A 19,928-nucleotide genomic window follows, 5' to 3' on the forward strand; every position below is an offset into this window, starting at 1 on the left:
CCGGAAGGTCGTCGCATTGATGGCAACACTCACAGGTAAACGATAACGTGGAAGAACTTATGATTCGCGGATATGTTAAGGAGATGATCTTCAAGTACACGTGTATCGAGTTATATACATGGATCAATGTCCATCCAGCGTCCAATTAGCGTCATCACCCTGCGTCGCCGTGTAGTGAGCTGTGAGCGCTTGAGCATCAAGCCTACAGTAGCCTGGTAAAGAGGCTGACCTGGCAGATCTGCTTAGATTCTGTAATTACATTAATGTTTATAAGGTCACTAGAACTGATAATCGTGGCTGAATGGAACCAACTCGTGGACACATGGGAATTCACGGACAAATTTGATATCTACATGCCTCAGGCCCCGTTATAGGGGTTGATTCGAAAAATTGAATGGTTATCGAATAGAATGATCCGTCAATTCAGACTAAATTATATTATATTAATTATAATTAAATTAAATTTAGTCTGAATCAATGGCATTATTTCAAGTAGTGGTGCCGCGGTGACAAAATCTTCGAACTTATGCATTCAATGGGATGAAGGATAGATATACACAATCCATCTGCTCCTCTAGTGTCCAGGGACATAATGAACAAAATTTGTGCTTTCATACCAATAGGTGAGATACTGAAAGTATCAGCGACGGTATATGTACTGATTATGGGTAAGCTAGCATGCTTACACATTGCCAGCAGTCAATTGGATCCATTTGAGCCATGCAAGCATCGTATGATGTGATGTGGCCCACGGTGCCGCTCAGACGTCATCTATTCGATATGGAGTAATCCATGTCCACCCAAGTCCTCATCCGATCACCGTATTTGACAGTGAACCAGAGCACACTGCAACGAAGGTCAAAGGTCGGAATACAAAAAGTAGGAGTAAGAAACATACACGTGGCCGCCCAATGCAAGGATAGCTACAAGTGTATTTACCCCCACAATCCCTAGCATTTCTATAGATGGTATAATCCAGCCTACACTGACCGAGAGCAAAAGGAAGCTTAGTGAGCTGTCAATAAAGGTTGGTGAGATGGGTTAGTTGAATTGCTGATACGAAAAAGTCTTACATGGCAGCGGCAACAGCTTCAGCACTTTGCTCACGCAGAAGATCTGTCAAGTAGGCTATAGATGGGCTCAGAACGAACTCGGTCTAGCATGCAAGAAAGTAAGTAAAGCCGATCAAACTTAGTCGGATGGCCCACCACAATGCCATTCACAAAGAGACAGGAAAGACACAGCGACAATCCAACCAAACTCCCAGGCAGGTACTCCGCCACCAGCCCGAAGGCTAGCACAGCAAAAGGGACTCCAATGAGTGTGGCGGGTAGCGCAGTGCGGAGCCTATCTTCGGGCAACCAGATGCCGTTCCGGTGGGCTTTGTAGTGCACAACAACTATGTCTGACGTTTTGCCAGACAACAAAGTACCAACTATGCGTGCGTGAATGTCACGGTGTTGCCAGTCTTTACAATAAACAGAAAAGACGCACACATGTTGCCGATAGCCACCAAGACAAAGCAGACACTAATTATGGCGGGATTGGTGATATCAAATTTTGAATCCTGGAATGTAGCTGTAGAACCGTATATTCTTGAGCGATCTCAAGACAGAGGAGACGTACGAGTGTCCATCCCAGAGGGACTGTCAGGACTGGTAGGAAAATCCTGAGAATCCAGTAGGTAGAGGCAGTTATTGAACAGACGAACCAGATTCTGCCAGGAAGGCCGTAAATACTATGAACGACTATTCGCTGGCGGTGATCAACATGAGGTCAAAGAGCCAAAAGTTGATCTCACAATGGCGAGAACATTCGGGCTGCGAAGAAGCACCAGTGGTTTCAGGGGATTGATAATCATGAATCTGGATGGTCTATTCGAAGGAGGTGTCTGATCAATCCCTCTCATACTTGGATGACTGGTCTCTGGGAAATATAGGAACATGAGGATGAAGATGACGCCACTCATGATACCTAGACAGAACTGCAAGGTGCGCCAAGAAGCGTATGCAGTGACCAATCCTGACAACTGAGATCGAGGTGAATTGTACCCCGATGAAGTAGTTCATACCTCCGATTGGAAGTATCAATATCATCCCGATAAAGGTCACCTAAGAAAACGCGAAATGGTATAAATCATTATTGGGAGAGCAAACGACGGGGGTGTACATACAGATCGCAGTACACCAAGGGCACTTCCTCGCTTCTCGAGCTGGTAGATGTCTCCAATCACAGCAGGCCCGATATAGGCCCCAGAACCCGCACCCAACCCCTCGATAGCCCGCGAAACCATGTACACAGGGACGGAAGTAGAAAGGCCAGTACTGATGGATCCGAAGCACATGAGGGAGGCTCCAACGAGTTGAACGGGTCTTCTACCAGCTATATACGGAGTGAAAGTAAGACAGGTTTGTTGAGGGCATATGGAAGACGACACACAAAACGTTGAATACACTCCACCGGTAAGACCACCGAGACACGCAGCAAATAACCATAAGCCAATCGAGTGTCTGCATCACCGTATTAGTGAAGAAATTCCCCCGAAACATTGTGGGCGCTGACCCCATGAGAGATGGCTGAGTATTGAGATCGGACGCGACTGCAGGCATACATAAGCGGGTTGCTTGTGCTATGGTTACTGAGAAGGTAGGGAAGTAAGATAGAAAGACTTGGGTCAATTGTGTTTGTGTCACAATGAAGATGTGCAACGTACAATGCATGAATGCAAAGGAAGAAAGAAGCGCGAGAATAGCCTGTTTCTTGCGTTTTGAGAACAGCATGTGCATGTGGTCATGGGCCTCATGGCCAGCGTTGAAAATAGCGGTCTCTTCCGATATTGTGTAGTCCATTGAATCCAGTTCAAGGTTCGCGAGTCAAGGTGGTATATACTTCGCTTTGGTCTAAGTCTGTCACGGTTGCGAAAGATCCTATGTCAGACGATTTCGTGAAGAGGAAATAAGCTAGATTGTTGGTTACATGCAAGAGTTCAATCAAAAGAGGATATGGACTTGGCTATAATATTCCAGACCTTGTCTAGAGCGTTTCAGGGCACTCTAGAATACCTTTCGAATATTAATGTAATTTCGCTGGCGACAGGTGGTAACTTTGAAAGTGTCAGTACTTCAGTACTTCAGTTTCTACGCAATTACATAAGCTGTGCGACTTGCTAATACTATTCCGGGGGGTCAGGAAGGATCTTTCTAAATCGTCATCTGAAAGAAAGTACATGTCGATGTGTCGAACTCAAAACAAATGCCCATCATGGTACCTGAATCTCGATATCACGCCATCACAGGTTTGAAGCCATCTCCAAACTCTACAGAAAGGTATCCGTCATTCTACATAAACCTTTGGCATTCGGACAAACGAAAATGTATCATACTTGATATTCATGTCAACCCATAGCACCTTTCACCAGCTTTAATAATCCGCGGCAAACCGCTTCATTACATACTCTTTCACCTATTCCGCCACCATTGGCATCAACATGTAGTTTCCATATGTCACCTGGAAGGCAAACCAACTCACCGACACGGGCTCATACTTTTTGGGATAATCCGCTGACCACGTACCAGGGATCGAATCGACGACTGTGGAAAGGTCCTGTATATGCCAACCATCAATCGATAAATCTGGCATAAAAGGAGGAAAGATGGCGCACGGCAGCACAGAACTGATGTACTTATCAGCTAAAGGTCGGAGGAATAGAGGGCGTAAACTCACGTAGGGGATAGAATATCGATCTGGAAGCATGCCATCCCTCGTCACCGCATGCGGCGGCGCGCGAACGCGATGCATCGCGCTCCGTATTGTGTCATTCGACCCTACAGAAGTCAAATCAGCACATTAGTAATTATATGGTCTCAGCAAGACCAAAGGAACCATCACATCGCCGCAAAAAATCTCCTGCGTTAACGACGATCGAGTTGGGAATTGGTGGTACCGCCTTTAACCACAAATTAGTTTTGACTTTAGTAAGGAGGTAGCCTCACAGTAACGCACCAAAAAACTCCCAGACTCATTCGAATCCTCGACTTCGAGGCCTCCTACGTTGTCTTGAAAGAGGATCTGCCTAGGGTTAGCCTCGTTGTATAACGTGAAAGGAGACAAAGAAAGGGGAGACTCACTGTGAGTGTATCAAAATCCGTATGATTCGATATCCGTGCAACCTTGTTCGAAAGGACCGATTCGAGGGCGACGCTAGTATCGTGATTCAAGCCCATACCAGTCGATCGACAATGAAAGCTTACCCGGGATAGTGTTGTAGTCTCAGCCCATTATCTGACATCCCATGATATCTCACAAGCCACTCCTCCTCCAAGCCGAAACCCAGCGCGAGCGCGCGGAGGATGTTTTTCTCAACCTCATAGCATTTCTTTTTCTCTGTCAGAACCAAGGTACAAGACTTCAGGCCCGAGTGGATACACTGACCCAATAGAACGCCAGATACGATTCCTTGAAGCCGGGGAGGATGTGATCGGGCGGCCAGATGTTTGGCATCAAGTCATCGTCCTCACGCCCGATGTCGAACGACTCTTTCACGCTCGGGATTGGTATTTCAGCCTCAGTGGAATCTCCCGATTCCGGGAGTTGGGTTTCTTTCTCCTGGCCGGGGAAGGAATAACCTGAGAGAAGACAAATGTGAAAGCGACTAGACCAGTAATCCTATTCGGCCATGGAATTGTCTAACCTCGATGATGTGCTCCGGAGTCTGGATGAGGCGCAAGCATTTTGATTTTGTGCGGAAGGGCAAAAAAGCGCTTCGACTGTCACGCTATAGGTTAGAAGTCCTAGCTAAAGAGGCGGCTGTTAACCCCACCAAATCAAACATCTCTTGGACCTCTTCGTTCGATAGACCAAAATTCGTGAGGTGGACGAATCCAGCCGATTTGAACGACCCGAGGAGCTGATCTGCAACCTGCTGTTTCGCAGTTCCGTCTAAGAACGGAGCAAAATCAACAATAGGGATTGAATTATTCGACATAGCCGCAGTGTTAGATGGTCAAGGGACGGTTGATCTGATCTTGGAAACCATGGGCAGAACTATTTCAGGGCAATTCTGCCTGCAGAACTGACAAAACTTGGCAGAACATGGTTCTGCCAGCGTGACGTTTGCGAACTTCACCATGCGACCATTTTTGACGCCGGCGGTATCTCATAATAGAAGTACTGAGCTGGCATCTGTTCTCTCCAGAGGGCTGGATGATTTTTTCCTTTGGATCTTTCATGAACGTGACGCGGAAGGAATTCGCTGTGAATGGGTACCATATACGTGGATCGTGCTAGTGGTATTTCCGGTTGGTTCCACCAGCGTCCGTAAACATCACGTGATGTGATAACGGTGTAGTCATCGGACAATGGGAGAGTGCAGTGAGCCAGTGACATGATACTTTTTTGTTGCAAATTCACCCACCTCTGGTTGGTCAGTTGCCAAAGTCAATCTCAGAAGACGATAGATTCACCATTGACGCAAAGCAAAACCTATAGTATTATTCAACAAGTCCGTGTTGTAACCAATGTAGTGAGGGACGTTCTGTATCTACATATAAAACAGCTCTACAGTTGTAGCTTACTGCAAACTAGGATAGTTGTTATCCAAGTACCTGATCAATTCGGAGAGAGCAGGTCGTATTCCCTCATTTACTCAGCAGGCCATCAGCATTGACCATGTCCCACCTGGTACTCGACGGTAAAGACCCAGATTGGGTATTTCCCCTCGACCAATACAACAGATTGGTTCGCCATCCCCATTCTTATCGACGTACGCCATGATGTCAGATAAAATCTAGTAACATGCTCAGTTTCTGCAATTTTTGGTGACGAGAATTCCTTAACGTACATCTCGACCTGTCAATCCTGCCGACCAGATATCTGATTGCAGTGGGTAGCGGTGCTGTTGATGTGGGATTCATCAACTCGCGCGCCATGTAACTTAACATGCCGACCGCTTTTATATGGCTCGTTGTGAAGGCACATGCTTCGAGGACGCGGGAAAGGTCGAAGTCCGTCATCCTGGCAACACACACCGATGAATTGAGCCACATTGGGGTGATTCAGCGTGCTCCAAACTTTTGCCTCTCGCTGAAAAAGGCAGACTAAGCAAAAAGGATAAGCTATGAGTAAACGATCTACATACCCGTATGGTTTTTCTCGCGAGACGCACTGTGTCTGACAAAAGCGATGGTCTCAAGGTCTTCACCGCTACCTACATCGTTGAGTGAATATAAATGTGTTACACGTCACCAGTGACAGAGCAGCACGTACGGTAAAATTATGACCTGGCTGTGTGTAGTAGATTCCCTTCCGAACGTCTGCGAAGCTCCAACTGTCGATTGCGCGATTGCCGGTCGTCACTGACCATGCCCGTCAGATCAGGTACATGGATATTTGTGAGATCAAAAGTCATTGGAGAATAGTATCGGTGACCACAAAAATGAATGGATTTCAACTTGGAATGGGTAGCAGGCAGGAAGTAGATGATGATTGCTATGCTGCCTGGGTATGTCCAGCTTAAGTATGCTTCCTGGACAAATTGAGTCGTCGTGTCCTGAGATAGGACCCACTAACGCTGATTGTTGAGTGGGGAACATGACTATGGTGACGAAGTATGTCATGGAAGTTATTGTGCATGGCAGACAAGAACAACGAATGTATGTCAAAGCTCACCACAAGGTTCACCACATTGGGCTCATCCCAAGTTAGATATCGAGTTGCCAAGGCGTTTACATTGTACATATCTGAGGTTTCAAGAAATGAGTAAAGATTTGGACGATTTTTGAGTCACCGTGGGGCCAGTTGATGGATACATAGTACAATGGTATACGTAGAAGTGTGATTACAAATCATATGAGTCCTGTGCAGCACCGCCCGAGAACTCATGCAGTCCGGTTCTGTCCAGTTCTGTACAGCGCATATTGTTCTACTGATGCGGCAAGATACTAGTACAATTTGCTGATGCGAGCTTATGAAGATTCAAGTTTACAACCATAAACGGTAGGCTTCCTCTGCAGCTCTTTCAATATCATACCCGGAAACTCCACAACCAAGTGTTCGATCGTGAACATGTTCATAGATTTCCCTGTTCCAAAGTCATCAGCCCCATCCCTGGCCTCCTTAAAGGTGTCACTAGCTCTCTTTCCCAGCCCTTTCTGGATCAGGTCAGATACCCTCTCCAACGCATCCTCATCATCCGGCAAAGTGAACGGAAACTGATCATGGTGCGCAGAGCAGTGCGCCATAAAGCGAGCGAAGTTGAGCTCTTTTAGTTTGCTGATATAGTCAACAATTTCTTGGCATGTCCCATTATGAGGTTGACTGAGAAGCGAGTTCCCTTGATTGCTATCGAGGAGAAGACGGCGGAAGTCATCAATCGTGCCTTCTCCTGACATGCATATCATGATGTTGTGCGGTAGTATGGACCACGATGCTGTGACGATGTCTTCATCGGAAACAAGTGTAACGTCGAACCAATCGGGTTCTCCCATCTCGTAGAAAGAGGGGGCTGGGGATGTGGGATTCCTGGTGATACGGCAATAGATATTATGAAATTCTGGTATGAAGTAAGGTAATGATATCATTAACAAAATTTCATTTATATTCGTGTAGGCTACTCACCGCCATGCGAACAGAACCGCTGAATCACGACCAATAAAGGCGTGTTAAATGTGAACCACAGCGCACGTACAAGCAATGTGGATGCATACGTCGAAACGCACGAAATATGGCGACTATTTGCGACTATCAATCCCTCGGACAAACTAGATACACGGTGTTTGAATTCCAGTCCCTGAAACCATGCCAATATCACATACCTCTGGTGAAAGTCGAGAAGCCCCAATCTAAGGACCGCTTTCTTCACCCAATCCGTCGTAACAACGGATACGTAGCCCTGCATAGCATCGCATTGTGCGCTCAACTTCACCTTGCCATCACAAGACCTCGAATTCCTCTGTGCTGACACTAGGCCCAAAACTTCCAGCTCTCGTCCGATGTTTGCATACATTAATTGAAGATCGACGCGAACGATTACGCGTATAGGAGGACCGGATTTTATTTTAGCTATCTTGCATTCAGACAGCAGAAGACAGAGAGTCAAGAAACGTGCAACGAGGAAAAGGTTGTCGGTATTCCATTCTGGTTCAACTGTGATTTGGTAGCGTTTGTATGAAGAATCTGATGGAGGCGTTGAAACTGGGATGAAGACATTGAGTAAATGATGACACATTAATCTGAATGGAAAAATTCACTCACTATCAAGCACATCTTCAGCAGCGGTAGTCTGTAATACGCCAGTTCCAGGTGGAGAGTCAGAGGGCCCAGAGAAAAGATTTAAAAAACGTGTGAAGCCAATACGTTGCCATACACTCAAGTGAGTTCTGAGTGCGTCGAGCGTAGGAATGCGCGGTTTCCCGTAACTTTGCTCGATCTCCTGAAGCAACAATGCGGCCTGAATCCTGAGTTCTTGCAGCATTGTGATTGCGTGATCGAGGGCATCTTTCTTCTCTGGCATATTGTATAATTGGACAAGCTCCCAGAGCATCTGCGCTCGCGTATGGCATGAACAGTCACCAACGTGCGCGTCGAAGGCAGATAGAAGCCGAGATGGTAGTGTGGACGAGGGTGTTTCCAGTTCCCTACATGAGATTGCGGATTGGAGAATAGAAAGGGCTTTCCACATCGAGTGCGCTGCATAAAGACACTGAAGGGCTACACGATTAAGGTCTGCGTAGCGTAGGGGCTTGTTAGCATCAGAGAGGAGGAGTGCGATAACCATGGATCCCCGAAGAACCGAGTATTCTCAGAACGAGCTCGCCAGTTATTTACAGAGGGTGGAGGATAGGGTGTGACATGGGTGCACCTGGGTGGTACACGTACCTCATCCGCCGTTGTTACTGTCTGAAGGCTTACCCGCATCACTCGTACAGATCAGAGCATCGGGGTGCGGGTAGGATCTGCCGGTGAATCCGCAGATCCATCTGAAAATGATGAACATCACAATACTTGGAGCACTATCATACTTCCAGGACCAGGACGACAAATTCTGACGAGTCAGGTGAGAATTTGGAAAACAGGCCTTGGTGGCTTGGCCGAAAATCATTTACTATTTGGGGTGCGGATTCCTCTGGATTCCTGCATCGAGGGATCGTGATTGGTGCTGACATAATAAGCTACAATCACATTGACGCCAAGAGTGACACGATGCATCTACAAGACACATAGTACCATATGACCTCTACCATCCCCAGTTACTCGTTCGAAAAATCGTTGGTTGGCATTGCGTGATTTCTGGAGGTACTACATAATGGCAATCACCGTTCGAATTGCGTCCATCCAATAAGTATTTCGATGATTCTTCATAACAGACGGTGGCATCGAAGTACTCATTCGGTTGATCAAGTTGAAGGGGAGGCCACGTCAGCGCTAAGGGCTCCTCGGGATCTTGCATAAGGTTATCAAAAGCTTGAGCAATTCCTCATATCTTGAAGTGACACAACCTCCAGCAACCGGACGAGCAGCTAGGGACTGCTCACTCCTTGCACTGGGGATAAAAAGATATTATAAACCAGTGGAGATGTTGCACGAACCTGTGATTAGCCTCTGCCCTACTACGTGTCCATTGTTGTCTTCACAAAAATTGAACGTTTATATTGACGTTGTTGATTATGTGTGTTAGCATGGTAATAGCCATGACTTTGGGACTTGTACGGCGTGTCGCACGTAGGCATTGGCCTTCCGATGGTTGCAATCAGTACAATTGAAGTCGAAGGATATCGGCGAGCGGCTTCTAGTGGATATAGGAGCGTTCACCGAGTGCTTAGTGTTGCTGTTGACTGAGCTCTGTGTATGTAGAAATACCGATCTTCATTCATTTTGCCATGTCCTAGCTATCAATCTCGTCGCAACTGTTATAAAACCAGTATAAGCTAATTCGGATGGCATGCAGATGCAGGTGTACCCACCGTGGACAAATGAGAATATTGATGTCCTCAGGTAAAATGTAATCATTCTCTTTGCATTTTCATTTCTTCGTAGCTTGATTGGAATATCACCACATTCGTGTAATCCAGCGTTGCAAGCAGGGTGATGGTTTCCGCTGATAACAGTTTAGAAGGTTTGCAAACTTTGGGTAAACCAATTTCAGTTTTCGTCGTTCACCGATCCTTCTCCCATGCCCAACTCACTAAAATTCTGCACCCTGAAATTACTCCCGTCAAGATCTTCACAACACAATACCTCGGATCAAGCTTGTCTAAGGAGACGGCGCTAAGCTTGCAGCGTCAGAACCAGGGCAAGGAACCGAAAGAGCTCCGAAAGAGCGGGCATCTAGTATCGAAATCAAATTCTCAAGTCTGTCGAAATATCTCGGTTACATGCATCACATAATTGAGGAGATACAACAAGAGAGCGAGAAGAGCACAAACAGGTAAACTGCGACGTGAATTGTGGATGCAAGCCCGCCTTTCCCAGATTTTGACATTCCTCAGGCAAGGAGGAAATGACGGTGGGCTGATGTTGAATCCATATGCTTCGAACAAGAGGATGCAAGCGTGTGGAATATGATTTCATATGATAAAACAGTGGATGAGTCCATCTGCCGTACGGTTCTTTGACATTGTGCAAAGTTCGAACCCAGCAGGAATCAGAAGGGGCTGTAAGTCAAAGCAATTTCACGTCAGGAGCGTATCAGGTGGCCATTGGTGGGCAATGGCCCTCAAGTGTAGTGACTTTGGCGTTCTGGTATTGGAAGCGGCGGCGATAACCCGGTCTTATGTTCTGGGTAGGTGGAGGCCAGGTTGTCACGGTCTACTCTGTAGTGCAAATGAATGTGAGATAATCAGATTGTGTGTAAACGGGGAGCTACACATACTTTCTGGCTGGCATCTGCGGTCCTGTGTATGGCTCGTTGCATCGCGACCACTCAACTGTCGTGTCTCACGGAAATTTTACGTCAAAAGGGTCATAAACAGGCAAAAACAAATACTCTTCAAACAAACAACCTTGAGTAGCTTCCCCGGGGGGTCATGTTATGTTAGGCTAGGAGACGATAGGATTGGTATTACGATCATTGGAGTCAGGTGTTGATACTGTTACGGGAGTTCGTGAGGATATTGTGGTGTTCTAGAATGAATTGAACCGTCACCACTGGCAATCTATTCGTAATAAGAAAAATGAGTACTGCGGCCTATTAGTAGGAGAGAAAAGGGCAACCTATCATGTGAACGCTGTCATCGAACTCCTGCAGAATGGGGCTCCGTATCACATAACTCCGAACGTTCGAGGCTTCGCTGATAACCAAGTCCTGCAGGGTTCTGTTAGATTGCGGCGTACGTGTATTCCATACATACCGCAACCAATGGAAGCTGTCATGCAACATTCAACGGTGACATAGCGAATGGGTCTGAAGCAGCTAAAAAAATTCAGCAAGTAGGAATAGGGGAAGAGGATTGTTGAAGCCTGGAGTCCGTCCTGGACCAATCAAATTGGAGTCAGTTCCTGATATATCCCAGTTTGTGATTGCAAGGTTTACGTAACGCCGAATACTGCCGACCTGGCTTGGCACGATTTTTCATGGAATTGCCCTTGTTTACTCATTAATGGGGATTCCAATGAGTGACGCGGTGATCTGTCCAAAGTAGCCATGACAATATTTGATTTACAGTCCAGAAATTATATGATTTCGGGATACACCCTACTACGAGTGTCAATACGGAAATTAGTATAAATTCATTATGCTCACCTCAAACCTAGTTCCTCTATCTGGCCTTGTTGGTAGATATTTATTAGGGAGCTCAACGAAAATTAGGATACCCGAAATAAATAGAAGTAAATACACAGTAAATACAATACGATGCACTTATATAAGCAAATCTCGATAGCGATAAACAACACAGCGCTCCTACTTGAACACTAGCGAAGTGCATGCATGACAAAGAAGCAAAGACCGTCGTTGACGCGGACGGCCAGACAGGACTGCAATGCGTTCTCACTGCGGGGAGATCATGTGATGGCATTTGTAATATCGTTTACTGTGGGTTTACCTTCTATTTACTTCTATTTATTCCAGGTATACTAATTTTCGTCACGAGGTTGGGCTTGGGCTTGGGCGCTTTTACTTTGAGCTCCCCTATTACTCCATCCATCTTACGCCCTCTTCAAGCTCGTTGGAGCTATGTGCTGTAAGATAGTCACCTTTCTCGAGTCCTGAGTCCTCTAGGTGAGCATGAATCCAAATCTGGCGCTTCTCCGTACTTTGAAGTTCCCAAATCAATCGGTTACCAGAGAGGCTTTTCAGTCGCGTAGTATCACTACCTCCTGAAGTGCACCGGCACGTGGCGCTTAAACCCTCTCGTTCCACTACAAGCTAGTTTCCATAAGCTGCAGTGCCTAACTTGCCTGAGAACACAAAGATCATCGACGTAAGTAGCATGTAGGATACCTATCCCAAGAGTTTGTCTTAGAACAGTTCTTCGCATTCACCCCAACGTCAAGGTAGTCTCTCGCTCGCAGGCCCATATAACCCCAAGCTGCTTATTGCTTGGCCCGCGTCATCACGGGCACATTTATTTGCCATTTTGCCGACACAAGCACTTTATTGGACACTGATCCGAAAAGTCAAAATGTCGCTTTTTCGGACGAATGTGCCGGTGTCAGAATCCCTGACGGCCGCCATCAGGGCTCTGTCTTCACTGTCCGCACCCAGGTTAGGAATACCTCAAACTCAAACGAGCTCAATCAATGTAAATTTGGGCTTGTCTGTCCGATGACCTCGATTTATCATCCATATTGACGTTCACACACAGGGCCGTACTTTCTCGGGCTAGGAATCTAGGATAGTGGCTCGAGATTATCAACACGAGCTGACTATGCATTCAGGCAAGGCCTCGGCCATTGGCTTATCTCTTGGGACTCGTGACTTTTCCTAGTCATGAAATAAGTCGTCCGACTATATCCTAGACTTTTTAAATAGCTGGAAAATATAGTTGGATACCTACTCGTGCCCACACTGTCCTGCAACATTCCCATAATCTCATGGCGATTATACAAGAATCAGAGAAATATGGCATCATTAGCTCTCCATCGTTAACGACCCGTATGTCCGACTCGGAGGACAACGATAAATTTCTTGCAAGTACTTTTTCGATTTGCCTCCTTCGGCCTCGATCGATATTATTGTTAACAAGCAACAGGTGACCTTCGACGAGAATGACACACGAGATCCCATGAATTTTTCATACAGAACAAAGTGGACGGTCACATTGGTGGCGTGTGCTTTCACTGGGATAGTCGGTAATTCAATCAACGCCATCATTGGAGCGACCAGAGTTTTGACAGAATGTTGTGCCTCTAGCTGCTGCTGCAGGCTCATTTTCTATGGGCTATCAGTCGTTGATGCAGGACCTGAATTGCACTCAGTTCCAGGCCACCATTGCATTCAGCCTGTGGTCAATCGGATTTGGCACGGTCCCTCTCATCACTTCGTCCTTCACGGAAGAATTCGGTCGCCTGAATATATATATCATCTCGTCTTTTGGATTCATGCTCACGGAAATTATGATTGCTCTGTAAGTCCATCTTTACGGACGTGAGGCTAGTTTATAGACCGTTACAGGTCACCAAACATACAGACCGTCATAATTGGACGTTTTCTCGGTGGCGCATTCGGCTCAACAGGTGCAACCTTGGTGGGTGGTTCAGTTGCCGACGTATGGAAGCCACATGAGTTGAGCATTTTGATATTTTTGTTTGTTGGAGCGCTACAGCTATTTTTACAGGCGTGGACAACCTATGGCATTCTTCGCTCTTGTTGCTGCGGCTGGAACAGGACTCGGGCCCTTAATTTCTGGTGTAATTGAAGCAAATCCTCGCCTTGGATGGAGATGGATTCAGTGGGTTCATGTTATGTTAGTCACTCGAAACATGTCGCGCATATTTTTTCTTGACTGAAGTTTTCTACAGGTTTACAGGGGCTTATTTTATCTCTGTTGTATTGCTCATGAAAGAAACGCGTGCTACCATAATTTTAACTCGCTTGGCAAGGAAGAAGCGAAAAGAGACAGGAGATGATAGATACCAAGCGAAAGCAGAAATTGAAAAACAAAACTTGGGCACTTTGATCAAGATTTCTTGCACACGACCAATATGTCAGCACATTTCACCGATGATCTACACTGACCAGCTGACTTTTTTCTTTTTAGACCTCTTGCTGACAGAGCCTATCGTCCAGAGTTTCAGCGTAGGTTATGCGGCTGTTTGTCATAGACAAAACTAAACATCCGTCACGCAGTTGTGGATTGCCTTTACATGGGGCGTTGTCTTTGCCCTTATAGAGTACGCCATTCCATATTGTTGTGCCTACTGTCTAACTCAGGTATAGGTCTATCTCCCCTGAGTTCCAGGCGGTCTACGGATTTGACGTGCAGAACACAGGATTTATCTTCGGCACTCTCGTGTGAGTCGACAGAATCTAGAATTCGTGATAATGATTTACTATTGTCTGGTTTAGACTTGGGAGCTTCATCGGATACTCTGCCAACATCTATCAGGAAAAGTTATATCAGTAAGCATGTGTTGGCTACATTGCACATCTATGGATCATCGACTTGTTCACATTAGAAAACATTATCCTCGGAAACGTCAGGAAGCGCGTCTTTATCTTCCTTGTCTTGCGGCAATCTTCATACCAATCGGGATATTCATCTACGCTTGGACAGCAAGACCGGAAGTACATTGGATAGTGCCAGCAATCGGTCTCACTGTTTGTCCTACGCATCTCCGCCACAGTTGTGAGACTGACATTTCTCTCAAGATATTCATGTCCGGCGGATTTGTGATTTACATGGTAGTCTTTTTGTATCTCGCAGATTGGTGAAAATGTTTCGACCTGCGCGATTGAAGTGAAACTCATCAATCAATCTCATAGCTACGGGACATACGCGTCGTCAGCCATTGCATGTCAGAGCCTGTGTCGTGAGTTTATCTCTTCCACAACTCTCGAATGCTTTCTTAACGCCACGAATCGCTAGGAAATTTGGCTGCAGCAGCCTTTCCTCTTTTCACGACACAAATGTTTTCTCGCTTGACGCATAGATGGGGTCTGACTCTGTTCGGATGCATAGGTGTGGCGTTAGTGCCCATACCATGGGTAAGACAGGACTGGCTATCTGTCAGGTCGTTACTGAATGGGGACCAGGTACTTTTCTTCTATGGCTCTAGGATTCGTGCTCGAAGCAAGGTATCACGAAGGATTCTGGAGGAAGAAGAATTGCAAGACAATATGGAGAAGTGACGAGAAATTGCGGAGGGGCGAGAATGGTAAGATGCCATTGGTATATAGAGATACTGGAGCAAAGCGTGCCAGCGCTTTGAAAGTAGACTATGTAGATTCGCTTGTACTTGAATGTAAGGCTGACTGTGCAACTTGAAGATCTTGGACAGATAGTGAGGACTGACGGAGTGGTGCCCGCGGTACAACTGGTCCTGCACCTTCCCATCCAGCTACCGGCGAGCGTCCCTTGGCAAATTCTACACGCTGGAAATAAGTTGGTGACAGGAACCCTTCGTTTCCCTCTGTTAGGACAACGCCATTGGCGGACAAGTAGAACAGAACACCAGCATCAAGGGCTTTCTGCAAATCAACGAAAATCAAAATTTGCGAAGAGTTGCGCATCCCTATTATAGAAGTAAATCGAAGAACACATGCAGATGAGGTTTCACCTACCGCTCATGACACTGTCTCCCGGAACACCTTGGGCAAGGTGAATGTGATTTCGTTTCATTTTGGATAGGCCTTGCGTAGCTGACAGATGTGTTAGAAGGACAGACCATCTCGTAGATGGGAATTTACATATGGACTCCCAGGCACTAAGTGTCGTTCCGTGGACAGCCATTGGTACATCTAATGCAGATGTAATAGGCTGCATGTCCAGCGTGACAGTCTGTGATCAAGAAGTTTAGATCGAACACTCGTTTGAATATTAAGTTAGGATGTACCTGCAAGGAATGCCCCTGATTTGCTCTAATCCACCATATGTCAGACTGCGAGTCAGATGACCGGGACTCTGGTAGGAGGTGAAATCGCTGCTTTTGATCTTTACTAACGATTTCTTGCAACTGAGAGAAATTGATGTCTCTGAACATAGGATTCGAGAGCTATTCGAAGTGGTCAATGATACAAAACGTCAACAGGTCTCATACAACTCACCACGTCCGAGACTTTGGCATACCCATCATCCCTCATGTCTAATCCAGCATTTTTTGCCCCATGTCGTAGCAGCCAACTCAGGCTCTTCGATACACGTACCCGTGGATCATCGCGAGGTTGTCCCCTAAGCTTTGGAGATGGACCCTTCTTTCCACCCTTGTCCGCCTGTTTAAGCTTTTGTGTAATATCCATGTATTGTGTCCTGTAATACGAGTGTGTTCGTTGCGCCGAATTATTAATCAATAAAAATCTTCTGTTTAGAGGGAAGATGGCAAAGGTCCGCATTCAACTTGAAACAGACAGGCTACCATTGGATAACTTGAAATCCCAAATGAAGTCACTGACTCACGCGTGTGTCACGCGCCGTGCCTGCACGCCAACTGGACGTTAGCTGACGCCTGAACCCAAAGCCCGCATCAACGAAATGGTGATTTCACTTTTAGCACCTTGATGCAACCCCTTGAGACGGCTTTCTTGAAGAGACCAATGTCTGCAAATAACCCTCGCCCATCGTCGCGTCTGGCTGGCCTGAAATCCTACATTTCCACACAGAACCTTCGCACAGCTATACCAGTTCGTCGAGCGCTCAAACCGGGAGAGAGCGGTTACGTTGGTGGGCGGACGACGACGCAGACCTGGAGTCAGTGGCTGGGTCAGAAAGTCAGACGGAGTGGATCCGATGTAACAACCACGGACGAAGTGACTCTATTTCCTGGCTGGGCATCGCTGTGTCTTGCGAGTGAACATGAGGATGAAAGTAAGTAGACTTTCTTGCTGTGCTTGCTTCGCTCGGCTCAAAGGCCTGATTTTTGCAGACGCATTCGACTTACTTGTTTATGTCTCTGGCTATGCGACGGCACGCAGGTCGCCAGAGTTTCTTACCCGCTCTCAGCGTGCATTTTTGAGATTAGCTAGAGGTGCGCTTGTTCGAAATTATGTTCTAACGTTAAGCTGAAGTCATGATCAGGTTATGCATCTCTACCCAAACTACCGGGTCAACAGTTGCCTGTCAAAGGATCATCTATGATAGAAATTGACGGCATCAAGCTACCTCCCCGTCCAGACGAAATAGCAGATGACTTCGAGATGGAACTAAACAAAGAATTCGAACACATGAGAAACCTACAAAAGGCTCAACTTACCGAAGAACCATATGACTCTGAGTCTGACCCTCAACCAACATCTTCACATTGTGACACGTCAGCGCCGTTTATGAGCGCTTTACTGCAGAAACAACACAAGAACCTCGAGGCGCGTTTGAGACCATTTTGGTCATCCGTATTACCATCCCGCACTGTCCAGATATCCATTTTTGCTGTATCTACTACCCCCGACGGCATCGATTTGAAATGTGATGCTCTCGAAGATGGTCCGCTGTACACTGAACACATAGTGACTGGACCAGACGGTGCCTTCGCAAACCCCTTCAAGATTCCATGGCAAGATCTATGCAGGCATCCTATAGCGCAGCACAGACGATCTCGCGGATCGGACATAGAACATGACCTACTCGTTTCTGCAAAGCTGTTACCTGAGCCAGCGCCCACACCCGCATACCTGTTCCACAAAGACATTCCAAAGAACATTTCAGTGGTCGTTCCAATCACATCTTCACCTATTCGTGTAATAACAGACATCGATGACACAGTCAAACTCTCAAATATTACGAGCGGTGCTCGTGCCGTCTTCCGCAATGTTTTTGTTAAGGACCTCGAGGAGACAACTATTCCAGAGATGGGGAAATGGTACCAGACAATGTGGGAACGAGGCGTTCGCTTCCATTACGTCGTGAGTGCCATGCTACATTTTATGATATATTCATGTTCATAACCCCCGCAGTCTAATTCCCCCTTTGAAATGCTCCCGGTCATCAAAGAATTTTTGCAAATATCCGACCTCCCGCAGGGATCTATTGCCCTTAAATCTTATAATGGTAGATCCTTCTTCAATGCCCTTCTTTCTGATCCTGCAACCCGCAAGCGTGCAAATGTGGTTGAAGTCCTCGATGGTTTTCCTGACTCGAAGTTTATCTTGATTGGAGATTCAGGCGAGCAAGATCTAGAGCTGTATGCATCCATTGCCATGGAACGTCCAAACCAGATTCTGGCTGTGTTCATCCGAGATGTACACGACACAGGGCTTGCAGATGCTACAGGTAGCTTGGCGAACCTCATGTCCGCAAAGGTTTCTGGACCAGCCAAGAAGATGAGCTTGCCAGCCCAACCCTCCACTCGTCCACACCCCCTTCGTTCGATGTCTGACCCAGACACTTTGAAAGAGTCGGGGCCGTACACCGCAAAACCGGGGCCATCCGTGAAGAGGAGACCCACGTCCAAATTTACCTTGCCTCGTCAATCATTTTCCTCATTTGATACTCCCGCAAATGCCGATTCTAAAACCCAACCGAGGATGTCTGTAGATTCCATAAGCTCGACTGGGTCGAGTTCCAGCTCTTTGTCTTTGCGCAACTTGAGACGGGCGACTGGTCAGACTACGCCACCTATGACGGAGGCGGAGAAGAAACGTTTCGAATTGCAGAACCGCGTAAACAAAGCGAGATTAATGATGCGATCTGACATCGTTCTGCGGGTGTTCAAGTTTCCAGAGGAGTGTACAGAGACTGAGCGGCTTCTAGTGCCACTGAAAGATAAAATCGGGAGACCCACATAGGAAGGGATATGGCCTAATTGTAATTTATGCATCGAGTTTTCATGTACGGGTAATAATGATCCAGGGTATATGGATACAGTCTGTATGTAGACTACGAGGAGGTGACAAGCACGGACTTCTCTTTTGTATTTTGCCGATTACGCGATGCCAATTGCTTGTCTAACTCAAGCATATACCCGCTGAGTTCCTGAAGCAAGATGTGAGACACGAGTCAACCCTGGGTATGGAGGTAGCTTACAGTGTTATTAGGCTTCAAATTGAAGGCCAAGAGAGATGGCATCTTTGGCTTCTTCAATGTGGCCCAGCTGCAACGAGGGCTTTTGCTTTTCTGAAATGTCCTTTCGGCCACTGTCTCCGGACGGAAATGACGGTCTCAGGCGTCAACGAGTGCGCCAAGGTAGTCACCGAGCTCAAGAAGAGCTGCTGAGCGGTTAGACACAACAGTTGAGAGCTCTTCTCGTAGTATTGCGGCACTTTCCCAAGCTGGTCTCTGCACAGCTATACTCGCTGCCATGTTATATTTTGAGAGTGCTTCTCTGGTCTTGTTGAGTTTGTATAGGTTCTGTGCAGACAGTCAACCGAATATAGACAAATAAAGATAAAGGCCATACATTGCCCTCATCCTTCATATTCGTCACTGCCTGCGAGAGTTTCTGCTGCACAACGGTTGGAGGAGGTGGACAGCGCAAGGTAGGGTTCGTGACGAGAATTTTCGAAACGCGATTGAGAGCAGTAAAGTCTATGTTGCACTGCTTGCACTTTTCTAGCTTGTGCGTGTTGCAGAAAGCGAATGCAGTACTCGGACCTCCTACTGCTATGTCTACAGGCTTAAAATCGGCATCGATGCGAGCCTGCATGACTGGGTCTGGTTGTGGAGCGGGCATAACCTGTTGAGCAGGTTGCGGGGGGTGTGGGTGAGCATGCGAGTGTTGACCTGCTGGAGCTTGCTGAACTTGTTGAGACATTTTAGTTTTGTGCTCGGCGTAAGTAAGAATCTATAGCCTACGTTGACTCGACCAAAAAGGCAAGTGGCAGTGCATGAGAACAATTAACCATT

General features: G+C 46.7%; 8 protein-coding genes across 8 annotated transcripts; 2 read left to right on the forward strand and 6 right to left on the reverse strand.

The window, feature by feature from the left end:
- Positions 1–467: 467 nt before the first annotated feature.
- Positions 468–3,129, reverse strand: EDB93DRAFT_594772 (major facilitator superfamily domain-containing protein). Its single transcript, XM_041456797.1, has 13 exons — positions 2,714–3,129; positions 2,563–2,638; positions 2,440–2,510; positions 2,174–2,382; positions 2,072–2,111; positions 1,802–2,022; positions 1,712–1,748; positions 1,627–1,655; positions 1,495–1,567; positions 1,209–1,435; positions 1,074–1,156; positions 899–1,015; positions 468–846 (listed from the first exon to the last, which is right to left on the reverse strand). The coding sequence occupies exons 1-13, from the start codon at positions 2,847–2,849 to the stop codon at positions 768–770; spliced, it is 1,398 nt and encodes a 465-aa protein (XP_041305916.1). The 5' UTR covers positions 2,850–3,129; the 3' UTR covers positions 468–767.
- EDB93DRAFT_1156637 (thymine dioxygenase) lies at positions 3,118–5,381 on the reverse strand. Its single transcript, XM_041449904.1, has 11 exons — positions 4,820–5,381; positions 4,691–4,766; positions 4,432–4,625; positions 4,251–4,375; positions 4,128–4,200; positions 4,003–4,068; positions 3,889–3,946; positions 3,724–3,824; positions 3,662–3,673; positions 3,529–3,603; positions 3,118–3,462 (listed from the first exon to the last, which is right to left on the reverse strand). Exons 1-11 carry the CDS (start codon positions 4,982–4,984, stop codon positions 3,421–3,423), a joined length of 987 nt encoding a protein of 328 aa, XP_041305917.1. The 5' UTR covers positions 4,985–5,381; the 3' UTR covers positions 3,118–3,420.
- An 83-nt stretch (positions 5,382–5,464) lies between these two features.
- EDB93DRAFT_1156649 (uncharacterized protein) lies at positions 5,465–6,819 on the reverse strand (the record flags this gene model as incomplete). Its single annotated transcript, XM_041449905.1, has 5 exons — positions 5,465–5,785; positions 5,840–6,081; positions 6,137–6,205; positions 6,265–6,351; positions 6,667–6,819. Coding segments are annotated over 3 exons (387 nt in total), but the record flags the coding sequence as incomplete, so codon positions are not given.
- EDB93DRAFT_1156652 (uncharacterized protein) lies at positions 6,802–9,096 on the reverse strand. The gene is made up of 4 exons (XM_041449906.1): positions 8,251–9,096; positions 7,812–8,190; positions 7,615–7,757; positions 6,802–7,549 (listed from the first exon to the last, which is right to left on the reverse strand). Exons 1-4 carry the CDS (start codon positions 8,771–8,773, stop codon positions 6,963–6,965), a joined length of 1,632 nt encoding a protein of 543 aa, XP_041305919.1. The 5' UTR covers positions 8,774–9,096; the 3' UTR covers positions 6,802–6,962.
- A 4,088-nt stretch (positions 9,097–13,184) lies between these two features.
- Positions 13,185–15,330, forward strand: EDB93DRAFT_1292303 (major facilitator superfamily domain-containing protein). The gene is made up of 14 exons (XM_041454575.1): positions 13,185–13,287; positions 13,349–13,562; positions 13,610–13,720; positions 13,773–13,901; positions 13,957–14,141; positions 14,196–14,233; positions 14,285–14,328; positions 14,375–14,449; positions 14,504–14,557; positions 14,614–14,755; positions 14,807–14,865; positions 14,921–14,967; positions 15,024–15,142; positions 15,191–15,330. Exons 1-14 carry the CDS (start codon positions 13,221–13,223, stop codon positions 15,284–15,286), a joined length of 1,380 nt encoding a protein of 459 aa, XP_041305920.1. The 5' UTR covers positions 13,185–13,220; the 3' UTR covers positions 15,287–15,330.
- Positions 15,331–15,373: 43 nt separating this feature from the next.
- EDB93DRAFT_1088500 (KptA family-domain-containing protein) lies at positions 15,374–16,393 on the reverse strand (the record flags this gene model as incomplete). The annotated part of the gene is made up of 5 exons (XM_041446136.1): positions 15,374–15,669; positions 15,719–15,796; positions 15,845–15,935; positions 15,991–16,149; positions 16,202–16,393. 5 exons carry the CDS (start codon positions 16,391–16,393, stop codon positions 15,374–15,376), a joined length of 816 nt encoding a protein of 271 aa, XP_041305921.1.
- Positions 16,394–16,687: 294 nt separating this feature from the next.
- On the forward strand, positions 16,688–18,871 carry EDB93DRAFT_1252104 (uncharacterized protein; the record flags this gene model as incomplete). The annotated part of the gene is made up of 4 exons (XM_041453248.1): positions 16,688–16,958; positions 17,017–17,118; positions 17,169–17,989; positions 18,041–18,871. The coding sequence occupies 4 exons, from the start codon at positions 16,688–16,690 to the stop codon at positions 18,869–18,871; spliced, it is 2,025 nt and encodes a 674-aa protein (XP_041305922.1).
- A 373-nt stretch (positions 18,872–19,244) lies between these two features.
- EDB93DRAFT_1105337 (uncharacterized protein) lies at positions 19,245–19,836 on the reverse strand (the record flags this gene model as incomplete). The annotated part of the gene is made up of 2 exons (XM_041447494.1): positions 19,245–19,433; positions 19,483–19,836. The coding sequence occupies 2 exons, from the start codon at positions 19,834–19,836 to the stop codon at positions 19,245–19,247; spliced, it is 543 nt and encodes a 180-aa protein (XP_041305923.1).
- Positions 19,837–19,928: the final 92 nt, after the last annotated feature.

The sequence above is a fragment of the Suillus bovinus genome, assembly GCF_016758785.1.
Source record: "Suillus bovinus strain UH-Sbo-P2 chromosome Unknown EDB93scaffold_43, whole genome shotgun sequence".
In the NCBI taxonomy this organism is placed as follows: Eukaryota; Fungi; Basidiomycota; class Agaricomycetes; order Boletales; family Suillaceae; genus Suillus; species Suillus bovinus.